This window comes from Mytilus californianus, unplaced genomic scaffold (assembly GCF_021869535.1).
Source record: "Mytilus californianus isolate M0D057914Y unplaced genomic scaffold, xbMytCali1.0.p SCAF_4, whole genome shotgun sequence".
NCBI lineage: Eukaryota > Metazoa > Mollusca > Bivalvia > Mytilida > Mytilidae > Mytilus > Mytilus californianus.
In genome coordinates this window covers 125,550,005-125,563,483 of record NW_026262690.1, presented here as the reverse complement: position 1 = coordinate 125,563,483, position 13,479 = coordinate 125,550,005, and the positions used below count along the sequence as shown (strand labels likewise).

The 13,479-nt window shown below is 31.7% G+C and overlaps 1 protein-coding gene across 2 annotated transcripts; it reads right to left on the bottom strand.

The window, feature by feature from the left end:
• Window positions 1-670: 670 nt before the first annotated feature.
• LOC127739357 (molecular chaperone MKKS-like) lies at window positions 671-13,373 on the bottom strand. Of its 2 annotated transcripts, none has more exons than XM_052251050.1 (7): window positions 13,285-13,373; window positions 9,579-9,688; window positions 8,622-8,842; window positions 5,160-6,132; window positions 3,991-4,163; window positions 3,361-3,471; window positions 671-2,941 (listed from the first exon to the last, which is right to left on the bottom strand). In XM_052251050.1, exons 4-7 carry the CDS (start codon window positions 6,124-6,126, stop codon window positions 2,519-2,521), a joined length of 1,674 nt encoding a protein of 557 aa, XP_052107010.1. In that variant the 5' UTR covers window positions 6,127-6,132; window positions 8,622-8,842; window positions 9,579-9,688; window positions 13,285-13,373; the 3' UTR covers window positions 671-2,518. The 2 variants fall into 2 exon arrangements, with proteins under 2 accessions (XP_052107010.1, XP_052107011.1); XM_052251051.1 differs by having other exon boundaries at window positions 13,304-13,363.
• Window positions 13,374-13,479: the final 106 nt, after the last annotated feature.

The window sequence follows — 13,479 nt, the reverse complement described above, 5'->3', positions numbered from 1 at the left end:
TAAACCAAAATATTAACCTGATATAGGACAGAAAAACAGACATGTACAAACCAGAAAAATAGACATGTACACACCATAAAAACAGACATGCACACACCAGAAAAACAGACATGCACACACCAGAAAAACAGACATGCACACACCAGAAAAACGTAATGCTCCCTTCTATTGAGGTCAAGCATAAAAAGAGATTTTTTAAAATTTTTATTTAAACTGATTTCTAAGGTGAAGTCAATGTTGTGCCATGAGAAAACACCAAAAAATCTTTGGAATCAAAAAGTAGAATACAGGTAGGTTTAAATGGAATACTAAAAGTTTCATTGAAATCAAATTTGTGGATATTTAAAATAGACTTACTTTTTCAAATAGTTTTTCTCAATGAGCTAAAACATTTGGGTTGTAAAACTTTGAAGGTTCCTTCCAGTCAGGTATATAATGACAAGTATGTATACTATGTCCATTTCATTGTTTCATTGGTTTTCGGTGACCTTTTTTAGCTTATGATCAAAGTGTACTGAGCTATACATATATACATGTATATAAACAGGTCATTGGTTTCACCTTCATCACATGACCTTGACATATTTTAAATGTAAGCGTACAGAATCAAATCATGCTTCAGCGTAAAGTAGTATTGTTGTTAGGCATGTAAGAAATAGACAACTTTGAGTAATTGAATCAATATATTTTTATTTCAAGATTAACAATATTAATCTCTGAATAATGCTAAAAAGACTGGCACTTTGGACAAACTTTTTTCTCTTTACATTATGTTTTACAGTTATATATGTAAAGTTGCATCAAAACCATAATTTCAGTACATTTGTCAGTCTGTAAATCTGCAGTTTGAGCTCATATAGCTCAATTTGGTTATTTAAGCTCAATTGCGATTATCTCCCTTTGATTTTTTTTTAGTGAATTTTTATTTTTCACAGACTTTGCAGACATAATTTGAGTAGTAAGGCTGAATTAATTTGGCTTTATTTTTTTACTTTATCTGTGAAAACAAATTCCAACAAAATTCATGATAAAAGTTCAAGACAGAAATATTCATCTATGTTCCTTTATAATTTCTGTAAAGTTCTTGCACTTCCAAATTTATAGTTTCATAAAAATTTGTCAAAGGGAGATAATTTTTGTATAGCCTAATGAGCTTTTATAGCTATATCAGCCCAAACTGCAGTTGTACAGAATCTGTTTGTATATATAATTCAGTAAACAAAGATTATTAAAACACATACACACAAGGCATTACAAATACAAAATAAAATCTAGGATTCATATGCAAGTAATGTTGATTTCTTAAACATTTGTATCACATTTTATAATAGCTTACAGCAACTATTATGACAATTACAACTTTAATTTTGAATAGTGGTTTTCACATGTCGCAACAATGAATGTACAAAATATAACAAAGTCAATGACTTTTCTAAAAAAAAAAAAATTCAAAAGAAAGAGTTGTTCACAAAAAAAGTCAATGCTTTCATGATAATACTGAATTTCAAAATCTGCTCTTACTGACATGAATTTAATGATGACTTTTAAAGGAGGCCTTAGGGATAACCAGATATGACTGACCAATTTTCTCATACTATTTTCCTATATTCATCTTGATTTGACATACAATAGATTCTGCAATTACTCTTTTATAACATTAAGATATAGGATATGCCAAAACACGAAATGTGTTTTGGCATATCCTATATTTTATATGCTACATATTTTTTTCAGCTGATTCACACAATAAATATGGCTTCCAATAACAAAAAATTCCATTTGGAGCTACTGTGTTTGGAGACCACTTCTGTTGTAATATCATATTACTCAACTACTCTTTTAAAACTACTGGTAGTAACAAAATATGGTGTAATAACCTATCAAATAGGTAAAATATTAATTATATTGATTGATTGATTGATTGGTGTTTTAACACTATTGTGCTATTTCGTGGCAGTCAGTTTTTATTGGTGGAGGAAGCCGGAGTGCCCAGAGAGAACCACTAACCTTCGGTAGGAAAACTGACAATCCTAGTCAATTAAGATTGGAGTTGAGTGCAAATGCCCCATGCGGGATTCGAACTGGCTAGTGATACAGTAGTTGGACTACTTAGACCAATTATTATATCAATTATAACACATTCAACCACTCATTCATTAATACAGTGAGTGGACATATTAAAATATTCTCAAATTTCTTTTTTTTCGTTTATATTTTCTATAAAACCTGATAAGCTTATTATCTTCCCAACTTGTAATCTTCATTTCTACAAAATTAAACCATTTAACAAGGTACTCTATATTATTATTATGATACTATATTGTTCAATAATTTTTTTTTTTTTAATTGGCTACCTTGTCCGCAAATTGAATGTGTAAAAAAGTTCTTGAAACAAATTTCTTGTAAAAATTCTTATTTGCAAATTACTCTGTGATTATTTTGAGAGAAAAAAATTAACAATTTTTTACAAAATATAAACAGAACCTATCTGACTGAATACTATTGTCCACTGCCTGTATCAAGATTCACATATAAACAAGTTTGTAGTAAGAAGTGCATTAGCAGTAAGGAAAGACGTTTTTACAGCATTGACACACATGTCTAACTGATCTATCACAACTGTTCTCTTCATCACTGAAGTGTTGTAATCTTCTTGTAATATCTGATTCATTGGGTTGCCAAGATCCACATTGTCTAAATCTACCAGTTCTGTAGTTTCCAAACAATAAATTCCACAACTGCAAATTACCTCCCCTTCCTCAACTTCCTTTGGAACCCTCCAAAAATGATGGTAAGTACAATCAGTTTTGCCTTCTTCAGATTCCTTTACAACTGTTTTTGCAATATTCTGTAAACTTTTACAAACCACATCTAATGCTGCCAATATTGCAGACTTTGTACAATAAAACTCTTTTATAAGACTTGACATCTCAGACAGCACCTGTGAAAACAAAACATATTTAAAAATACAAATGTATATATTTTTTAATACCTTTAACATATTAATTTTGCCACCCAACAAATAAAATCTTTTATCAATATTTAAAGATTAAATGCTTAATAAATAACTGAATTTGGGTAACCCTTGTAATATATGAGGATACTAGGAGACAATGATAACGTTTAAAATACATTTATGCCACAGTTCATTTTCATGTCCTCTTTCTTTCATGTTTAAGAAGTGTCTATTTCTTTGAATAGCAATGGGATAGAATGTAAAAAATAAATTGAATTTATTTGTAATCGATACAAATCAGGTTGGGTATAAGAACGTATTGACTAGCTATCTAGAAATTTTGCCACAACCCACAAAAATAAATGAATCCACAGCATCTTAGAAAAATTTGAAAGAAATAGTACTTTTGTCCTGAGACTGAAACATGTCTTCATTTCCCAGCATCCTCCTCCAGGAAGTACATATGATAAGAAAGCCAATCTCTCCATGGAATGCAGTGCACTTGAACATACTGCCTGAAAGAAATAATAATTATCTATTTTTAAACTATAAAACAGTTTTCACACACTTGTCAAATCAAAAGCTACCCGGTATACACTGTAAGTGTACAAATAAAACAAAATATAGTGAAAACATGGTTTGCACAATCAATTTTATGCATTGTAAATTTACCCAATCAAATATTGATTTCTATTAAATAGGCAACTATTTAAAAGATGTTTGCCATCTCCTATGTGTTGTGTAAATAACATGTTTTTTTATTTTTTAATCCATATCAAATCAATATCCTGGATAATTTTCTGTTTATAAAAATTGTGTTTAAAAATTCTCTGGTATAACTTTTTCAGGTGTGTGACACAGGTCTTCAGGTTTTTTCAGGAATATGTCTTATTTTCTAAAAACATGTCCACTAATGGGAGAAAGCTTGCTACAATCCATATCTCAGAAATCATACTTTCATTAATACCTTCCTCAATGATAAAATATTCTGAAGATATTAATGGAATGAAAGGAGCTGTGCGAGATACACCAACCTTTAATTCCTGTACCGATTCTTCATGATCACAGGTTAATATTAGTGTTGCTACAGGAGACTCCTGTTTCTTCAGGAAAAGATAACTCTTTTTGTTGATATTTTGATGTTCTATAGAATCTAGGTGTCCAATATCTGATGCTAATACAGTAAAACTTCTCAAAGATTGTGCATCTGGAATAAACATGGAAAGTACTGTTGAAAGTCTTTTAGAATCTCTAGTTCATGCAATCTTAGGGGCTAGTAATTCAAAATCAATGATTCATTACTATAGCATGGAACAAATATTCAGTATAAACAAAAAATTTAGTTTATCGATACATTGTATTGTAATTCTTGTTATGAAGAAAGATGTTGCTGAGGTCTAGATGTCCTTTTTGTTTTTATTTTGTCCTACATCTTTTATCTATATGAGTTTACCCCAAAATTTTTTATGTGGTTCATGTTGTTAAATCTTTAGTTAATTCAAACTACTGTGTATTGTTTTGCAGGCTTTAATTTTGTTTTCCTCCTCTTTTTTTCTTGCCAAAGTGTTGTCTTCATTCCCTAAACATGTGGTTATTTATTCTGCCTTTGCCCTTGATATCTTGCCTAGTTTTGTCTTTTTCCAAAAACATGCAATATTCAACTCATTTGTCTAAAAGATGCTCTCTAATTATTCTATAGCTGTGAAAGGAGATGTATATATATATATATATCCCGATATGGTGTACAAACTTTTGCACCTCATGTTTGTGGTATACCATCTTTTCCACAAGTTTATTGTTTTCTTTTTGGCATTAAATTAATGTTAAGATCCATTTTGTTAGATCTGGTGATCAATTTATTTGGCAATCGCCAATGGCAGTCAGCAGGGTTTAAGAACATCAGTTGTTCGACCTGTTAGTCAAATGCGTTTTGTTAAAATAGACTTTTTCACTTTTTTTTGTATTTTGGAAATTGTTGTTTGTGCTGTATTAAGACCCCTGTACCAAGAAATTTGTTTTACATGCACACGTACAAAAATTGCGGTTTTTATCCAACGCAATCATAGGTTTGAACGTTGTTTTCAATTTAGACGTTTTTATATATTTATATATATATATCAACACAAATAAATCAGAAGAAAACAACAAGGCTGGTAAAGGAAGTAATTATGTGAATGGACGCTTCAGTAAACTATCTACCAACCTGTTAATTTCAGTATGAATGGAATCATCTGTGAGCCAATACGTTCTATGGGTAAAATATCTTGTTTATACAGGTAACTTTTCACTGACGGATGAATAACTTTCTGGCAGAAAATGACCCCAACATTTAATTCTGCACATCTGTCACAAAATTTCATAATTCTACTTAAAACTGTTTTTTCTTCTGACATCTCATTGAAAACTTCATATTCTGCATCCATAATGTCTTCTGTATCACCTGTCATGGAAACAGTTACCACAGCAACACTGATCTGATTGTTAACTTTCCTTACATTATTTACAGCAGTCTTTGGCTGTTGATAACCTTGCAATAGCAACCCTTGATATAATTCAGAATTAGAAACAGGAAGTCCTTCTACTGGAATTATATATATGTTCTCTTCCCAGCTTCCAGATCTTCCCTCGCAAGGGAGATAACTTGCAAATACTTGGACAAGAAGCTTAGAAAAGTTATCTAAATCATACTGATTAAGTTTACACAATGGTTTTCTACCAATAATGCTTTTTATAAAATTAGTCATCTGTTTAAGACTGGAAATATCTATATTAATTTTTGATGAATCAGCATTAACATCTTCAACTATAATCGTTAGAAATCTGTCATATAACTCTGATAAATAAGAATTGGAAACATTAAGATTCATAGACTTTGTCAATAATAAAACCGTTAACATAGAAACAAAATGTCCTCCATCGGTGAAGTGTTGAAGATGACCTTGAACAGCTGTCACAATGAGACGAATGACAGGTTTCGACACTGACAATGACTGTAGCAGACGAGTAGAGGTAGAGGTTATGGTTAGATGACCTCCTACAGAGTTCTGAACCATCTGAATACATCCTTTTCGACATGAAGATGTTATCTTCAGGAGTAAATTCAGGGCATTGACTATATCAGGACTCACAAGGTTCTGTATTTGTAAAGTTCCAGTTGCTGCCTGCTCCATTATTATCTAGAATAAAACATGATCAATATTAAAAATAAAGAGATAAAGGAGAATTAAACCTTTTGAATAAGCAAAGTCTGTTTACAGAAAAATGTTGCATTATCAAATGTTATTCAGCTAGAGATCATATCAAACACACTAATTTTTTTGTTCATGTGCATGCTCAACCCAAACATATTTGTTTTTCGTTTATTGTTTTGTACATAAATCAGGCTGTCAGTTTTCTCTTTTGAATTGTTTTACATCTGTCATTTTGCCTTTAATAGCTTACTATGCTATAGGTCTCGGCCATACAGTGACCTATAGCTGTAAACTTCTACATCCTTTAGTCACATTGGCAATCATACCACATCTTCTTATTTTATATATGTTGGGTCAAGTTTGGTATACATGTTGCTATAAAACTATTAAAAACAAGTCTAAAATAGAAGCCAAACCTGTCATAGGTCAAAACTATAATACAGTTACTAGTTAACTTAAGTAGTTAGAATCTTAGTTTTTAATACTTTTCTGGAATCATGATCTTTCAGCATTGATTAACAGTTGAGACAAAAACAACCAATAGCCATTTATAGGTCAACACAGGGAAAACAAGCATTCTGAGAGTATTGCATGGCAATACATAGTCCCCTACTGGGTAAAAATTCATTATACTGGAACAAAATGCCAACTTGTTCTATAACTTGTCATGGTGTAAACAAAAAGTAAATATCATGTCAATATCTTCAAGCATGACAAAAAACAGTGTGGAAAACTGATTATATGAGTGAAAAAAACATTAGATATGATTAATAGTTCTCTAAAATTAGATATAATGTAATACAGTGTATATCTATTTTCAAATTATAATCAAATATAATTAATAGTTCCAAATATTTTTCTTTCATTTGTCACAAACTAATATAGATTTGTAACTTATCTATAAAATGTCAACAACTTTTATCTACACAATGTAATGTATTGAAATATATACATTAATAAAAATAGATTATTATCTTATTAAAGGATTTCTCTTCATAATTTTTTTAATTATATATATAGCATTCAAAAAATTAGTTTATACTAAATAACAAACAAACCTGCCAAAAAATTCTTCAAATAATTTCACAAAGAATGACTTTTAAAAAATGAGTTATCTCCTTTTGTACAGAAATATGGTTTAACATAGTACTCTAACATTAGATATGGTCCAGAGTTATGGTCCATAACTCTGGACTAAATCATCAGACCGGAACAAAATTCGAACTTGATCTATAACTTGTCATGATAAAACTATATACCAAATATCAAATCAATATCTTCAAGAACGAAGAAAAAAAGTGTGGAAAGCTGATTTGCCGAACTGACGGATGGACAGACGGACAGACAGATGGACAGACAGACGGAGTGCAAACCTAAAGTCCCCTTCGACTTTGTCGATAGGGGACTAATAATATGACCTACTTTACATTAAAAAAATAGGTATTTATTATTATAATATTTTAAAGAAATCTTAGGCTATATTTAAATTAGCAGATGTTATAAGGTGCCCATGACTTGCAAGGAAGAAGATAAAGATATATATACGTGATTCACTACATCAATATGGTAGATTTTGTTATTTCAACCAAGAACAGTCAAACAGGACAGAATGGGTAAATCTTTTACATGGTCTACTGCACCCATCCTATTGAATGAACATGCCATTTTTCTTTTTATTACAATAAGAATTTAACATATTTTACACTAAGAAAATGATTTCAAGGAAAACTGACAATACTAGTCAATTGAGATTGAAATCTACACACCTGCCATGTGTGGGGTTTGAACTCACAAGTGTTGACAGGCTAGTAATACAGTAGATGAACTACTTACACCATTCAGCCACTGAGACCCTCAGTGTTGACAGACTAGTGATAAAGTAGATGATAAACTCAGAGCACATGGCCACCAAGGCCCTCATTGTTGACAGGCTAGTGATAAAGTAGATGATCTACTCAGACCACATGGCCACCAATGCCCTCATTGTTGACAAGCTAGTGATAAAGTAGATGATCTACTCAGACCACATGGCCACCAATGCCCTCATTGTTGACAGGCTAGTGATAAAGTAGATGATCTACTCAGACCACATGGCCACCAAGGCCCTCATTGTTGACAGGCTAGTGATAAAGTAGATGATCTACTCAGACCACATGGCCACCAATGCCCTCATTGTTGACAGGCTAGTGATAAAGTAGATGATCTACTCAGACCACATGGCCACCAAGGCCCTCATTGTTGACAGGCTAGTGATAAAGTAGATGATCTACTCAGACCACATGGCCACCAAGTCCCTCATTGTTGACAGGCTAGTGATATAGTAGATAATCTACTCAGACCACATGGCCACCAATGCCTTCATTGTTGACAGGCTAGTGAAACAATAGATGAACTACTTAGACCACTTTGCCACCAATGCTACGGAGGCCCCACTTTGGGGAAGTGGAAATAACAAAACTTATGTGGGTAATTACCTCATTATTTTTAACTCTCTGATTCTTGTTTCTTTGTTTTATTTATTTTCTTCATTTGCCTAAGCCTTTCTGCACTTCTCTGTTGTCCAGTGCTCAGTTGCATGGACTTATAATAAGCATATGGAAGTGTTAAAATGGAGCCTCCACCAACAATAATAATAAAGGAAAATATTTTGTTCTGATTTGTCCAACTGCTCAGCTTCCAGAATGATGCTGAAATCCTGTAAAATAAAAATAGACTCAGTTTATAACAATAGTTGTCAAATTTACTTGCTTGTCATCTTTTAAAGGGGATATATGTGCAGAATTTACAAAATTTAAAGGAAAAAGTATTAAGACTTAGGAAAAATGATCAACAAAGGAGAAGAATTTTCAGTCATTTGGCAAGTAAAATCAAGAAATCTCATAAACTGAAAATAATCCCAACTCTCAATACACATATGGAAATGGAATTATTGGAATCTAGAGGTGGAACTGTACTTCAATAATCAATTTTTACTTTGTTGAAAAAAAAACAGTGTATGTCCCAGACCAGTAGACAAATGATTATATTGTGTTGTGACATCATGAATAATATGAGGATATAAGGCAGGTGTTACCGTGAAATGACTAAGTCCTTATTATTTTCATAATACCTTTTTGGTTATCAGATATACATTTTGCAGGAAATTGTATGCTTTGCAACATGACAGCCTCTGTCAACAGTGTATTGTGCAAAAGCAAATGTAAAAAAAATATGAACAAATTTGGATTAATTTCACTTCTATCTGTATTCTTTTGGGGAAATGGTCATAATGATTGCCCAGTCCATAAACTGCCATGTGGTCCTCACTCACTAAGGCTCTTTCCCATGAAGTATTTGTTAATTATTCATTACTAATCAACCCATAAAAAGAAAACACCTAGAAATCAAGAAACAATTTTTAACCTACAATGTTTGTACTAGCTAATTCATACTTTTTAAACATTTTCAAAACCTCTGTTTTCTTCTTAATTCACAAGTAATGTCAGCATATTGTACTTTGTTTATCATCCATCGTCTCTTGTAATGAAGTTTAAAGGAGAACCTGAAATTAACAAATTATATGAATCGAAAATTATAAAAATATAATCAATGGATAACTTGAAAGCAATGTAAAAAAAAGTAAGCTAACTGTTTTTAATTAATAGCAACATGTACATGTGTAACAGTGGATATTAGCAACATGTACATGTGTAACAGTGGATAATATATGAAAACAACTCACAATGACTAAACTGAAGCAAAATACTTCAAAATCTGATTTAATCCAAAAACATGATAAATAAATGGGGAATGTGTCCATGGGACACAGATGATGCCCCCTCTTGCATATCATATAAAGTTATAAAGGGACAAAACTGAAGAACGTTAAAAGTAACGCCACCCAAATTTGTACTTGATCTGAGTTTTGTGGTACCGTAATAAGTATTGTGTATAAGTTTCATAACATTTGGTTGAGGCAAACTTAAGTTAGAGAACAGAAACGAAAAATTCAGCAATTTTTTCCATTTGTAAAGGGGCATAACTCTAGAACAGTAAAAGTGATACCACCAAAATTCCATCTTGATCTATATTTTGTGGTAATAAACATTGTGTATAAGTTTCATAACATTTGGTTGAGGCAAACTTAAAAGAACCAATACGAAAAATTCAGCAATTTTTCCATTTGTAAAGGGGCATAACTCTAGAAGTTAAAGTGACACCACCCAAATTCAAACTTGATCTGTGTTTTGTGATAACAAGCATTGTGTATAAGTTTCATAACATATGGTTGAGGCTAACTTAAGTTAGAGAACGAAAACAAAAAATTCAGCAATTTTTCCATTTGTAAAGGGGCATAACTCTAGAACAGTTCAAGTGACGCCACCAAAATTCAAACTTGATCTGTGTTTTGTGGTAATAAGCATTTTTTACAAGTTTCATAACATTTAGTTGAAGCAAACTAAAGTTAGGGAACGGAAACCAACTTTGGGAAGTACGGACGGACGTACAGACGGACAAGGGTAAACTTAATGCCCCCTCCACTACGGCAGGGCCATAATTACCAAAAAATATACCAGGGATTAATCATATTTCTTGTTTTATTAATATTTGTAGATTTTGTGGGTTAATAAGGTACAGTGTACATATACCACAAATTTAAATGTTCAACGAAGTACAAATATTCTATAGGCTTGTGTGCAGACTTTTGCAAAACCATGAAATCAAATATCCACAAAATTATGATTTTTCCTCAATGCACAAAAATTGGTATCAAGGAAATATAAATGAATCCACAGTACATGAATAAAAAAATTCATCGAAGATACCAGGCTTATAATTTTGTATGCCAGATGCACTTTTCGTCTACATGACTCATTAGAGATGCTGGAATAAAAAAAAATTAATAGGCCAAATAAAGTATGAAGTTGACATGGTTAAAAAGCATTAAAGACCCCAAACTACGAAAGATTTTGCCAAATTTCACTGGAGAGTGTCTTTGTGTTAGGGTTAGAGTTAGGGTTAGAATAGGATAGGGTTAGGGTTAGTTTTCAGACATTTCAAATAAAATTTCAATTTTTAAAAGTAACCCTACTCTGACAAAAAAATAGTGTGTTAGATGTTGTCACTTAAAACTGGCAAATGAATTTACATTGTGAATGACATGTGCACAATGAGAAATGTATTCGAACCGTTTTAAGCCCAAATTTAATTGTGCATGAATTTGAATTTGCATTACAATTAAAGGGAAGATGTTGTGCATTATGAGCATGGGTATTCATATTTTCAGAAAACCAGAGTGCTATTTTTATAGTAGTCAGTGACTTCTGGAACATCATGTGTCACTACAAGACTATAAAATTTGGTTGAAATGGGCATGTGAAAGGAGATAAATGTACAATTCAGGATATACATGGTTTTCTTGCAGTTAAAGTTGGCAGACCAAAATTTCCAGATAATTTAAATTAAACTTTCTGGAAAGTCTGGTCCATCAAATTGTATGGAATTTGACATTTTATACTCTCCAGAAGTAAAGTAAAGGGAAATCAGAGAAACCATTTTGAAATTGAAGTAGATCATTGTACACCTCAAATGGAATCGTAACTCATTTTATCATTACTTTTGGATATTTCTGAAAATATTTTGCACCAACAAGCACACAAAAATTTCAATCTATGCAAACATTTCTAGCCGTCAATAAAAAATTTCATGACAAAGTGCTGCCGAAAATTCTCTGTCAAAGTCAGGACGAAAAAAAATGGCTTTAGCATTATAACATCGTAGGAAGGCATCACAGAAATTTAAAAATATCCTTTCAAGATGTCAAAATTATTTGGACTAAATAAGACATGAAAGACCTGTAAATATAGTTTTAAACTTTAACTTTTCACCAATTCGGAAAAGTGCTCCTTCAAAGGAGGGAACTCCTTAAACAAATACAGATATGACTCTTTTCATTTTCAACTCTGTAAAATCACTATCAGATAGAATATCTTAAGTAAATTGTACATGTTTATATGACCCCATATTTTGTCCACTGTACAGACTTGTTACTCATTGGCATAATTGCTACTGTAGACATGTAAGTATCCCGCAATGGTGGTAAGTCGTGCACTTAAGGACATTTTTTATTTTATTTTTCTGTAGACTTAGCTTTGTTTTTTTATTACTGTGTATTGTCAAGCTTGGTTACTCATAATTGTTTCTCAGTCACTGAATATACGATGTTGTTCCATACTGGAGCAGTTGACCTGGTTTGTTTACATTCAAATTCTAATGGGCTTCAAAACCACGTGACTTCTTGAATCGTTATATCCAATCAAATTGCTCTACTGTCAATTAGGTGAATTTTTAGTACAAGGCAATTATATTATTTGTTTGTATGATATTGCTTTGAAATAGTTAGCAATAAATTGGGGGTTTATTCAATAGGAAACCTCATTATAAGCCATGAAATTTGACATCAATGGAATTTTATATGAATATTTACTTATGGTCAAAATATCGATCTCTTTATATTGAATCAAATTTTTTTTTTATGAAAAATATATGTATATTGTTTTTTATTAACCTACTCTATATTCCTGAACAAAAATATGGCATGATTATCGTTTGTTTCCCAAAGTTTTTCTTTCAATTTGGATGGTTTATTTTCGCGGAAAAATCGTGTAAGACGTAAGGTGCTTGCCATTTTTAAATTCTTAAAAATACGATTTGCTTGTCCTGTTTGGTCTGCTAAGGTTGATGATGCTCAATGGAATGTAAACAAAGCAATGGAGGCCGGAAGAGGGGTTTTCTTAAGTTCTGAAATGTTTTTAGGCAATTGGAAGTCAGGTTTGAAATGGCCATTAGAAAATCTGCATTTTTGTACAATATTTAAGAATAATAATGAAAACATATCTTTAGAAATATCATTTTATTTAGAAGTGTAGAAAAAATGTGTTCTGCACTAATTTTTTACGCTTGTATTAGCGTAGTGACGTCAATGCGGAGTTTTCCCGTATGATAAGTACAATAACAAAATCCGAACGAACCAACGTTATGACCGATTATAGACTACGGTAGGATAGTTGAAACTTCTATGCATAAGCAAGCTAGTGGCTTAAAGTGCATTTATTCTAAAAAAAAATGCTTCGGGTAAAGATTTAAAGCACTTCCTACCTAAATTACTATTTTTAACCTTGATGGCCTGATTGCAAATTCTCCAGCTAAATAATTTCTTCAATGTAATATTCAAACTTGTGCTGAAAGTATATTTTTTGTTTATGAAAAGCGCAGAAGTAACTCTAAAATTTGGAATCTTTCTAGAGTTTCCGTTGGAACTGAAGAAAAGTCTGAAAACGATTATTAAGGGGA

Excerpts from the sequence above, each read along its gene's own strand:
- LOC127739357 (XM_052251050.1), bottom strand. The coding sequence starts at position 6,126 with ATGGAGCAGGCAGCAACTGGAACTTTACAAATACAGAACCTTGTGAGT. Across the intron at positions 4,164-5,159 it reads ATTCATACTGAAATTAACAG|ATGCACAATCTTTGAGAAGT; the intron begins GTTGGTAGATAG and ends TGTTTATTCCAG. Across the intron at positions 3,472-3,990 it reads AATCGGTACAGGAATTAAAG|GCAGTATGTTCAAGTGCACT; the intron begins GTTGGTGTATCT and ends TATTTCTTTCAG.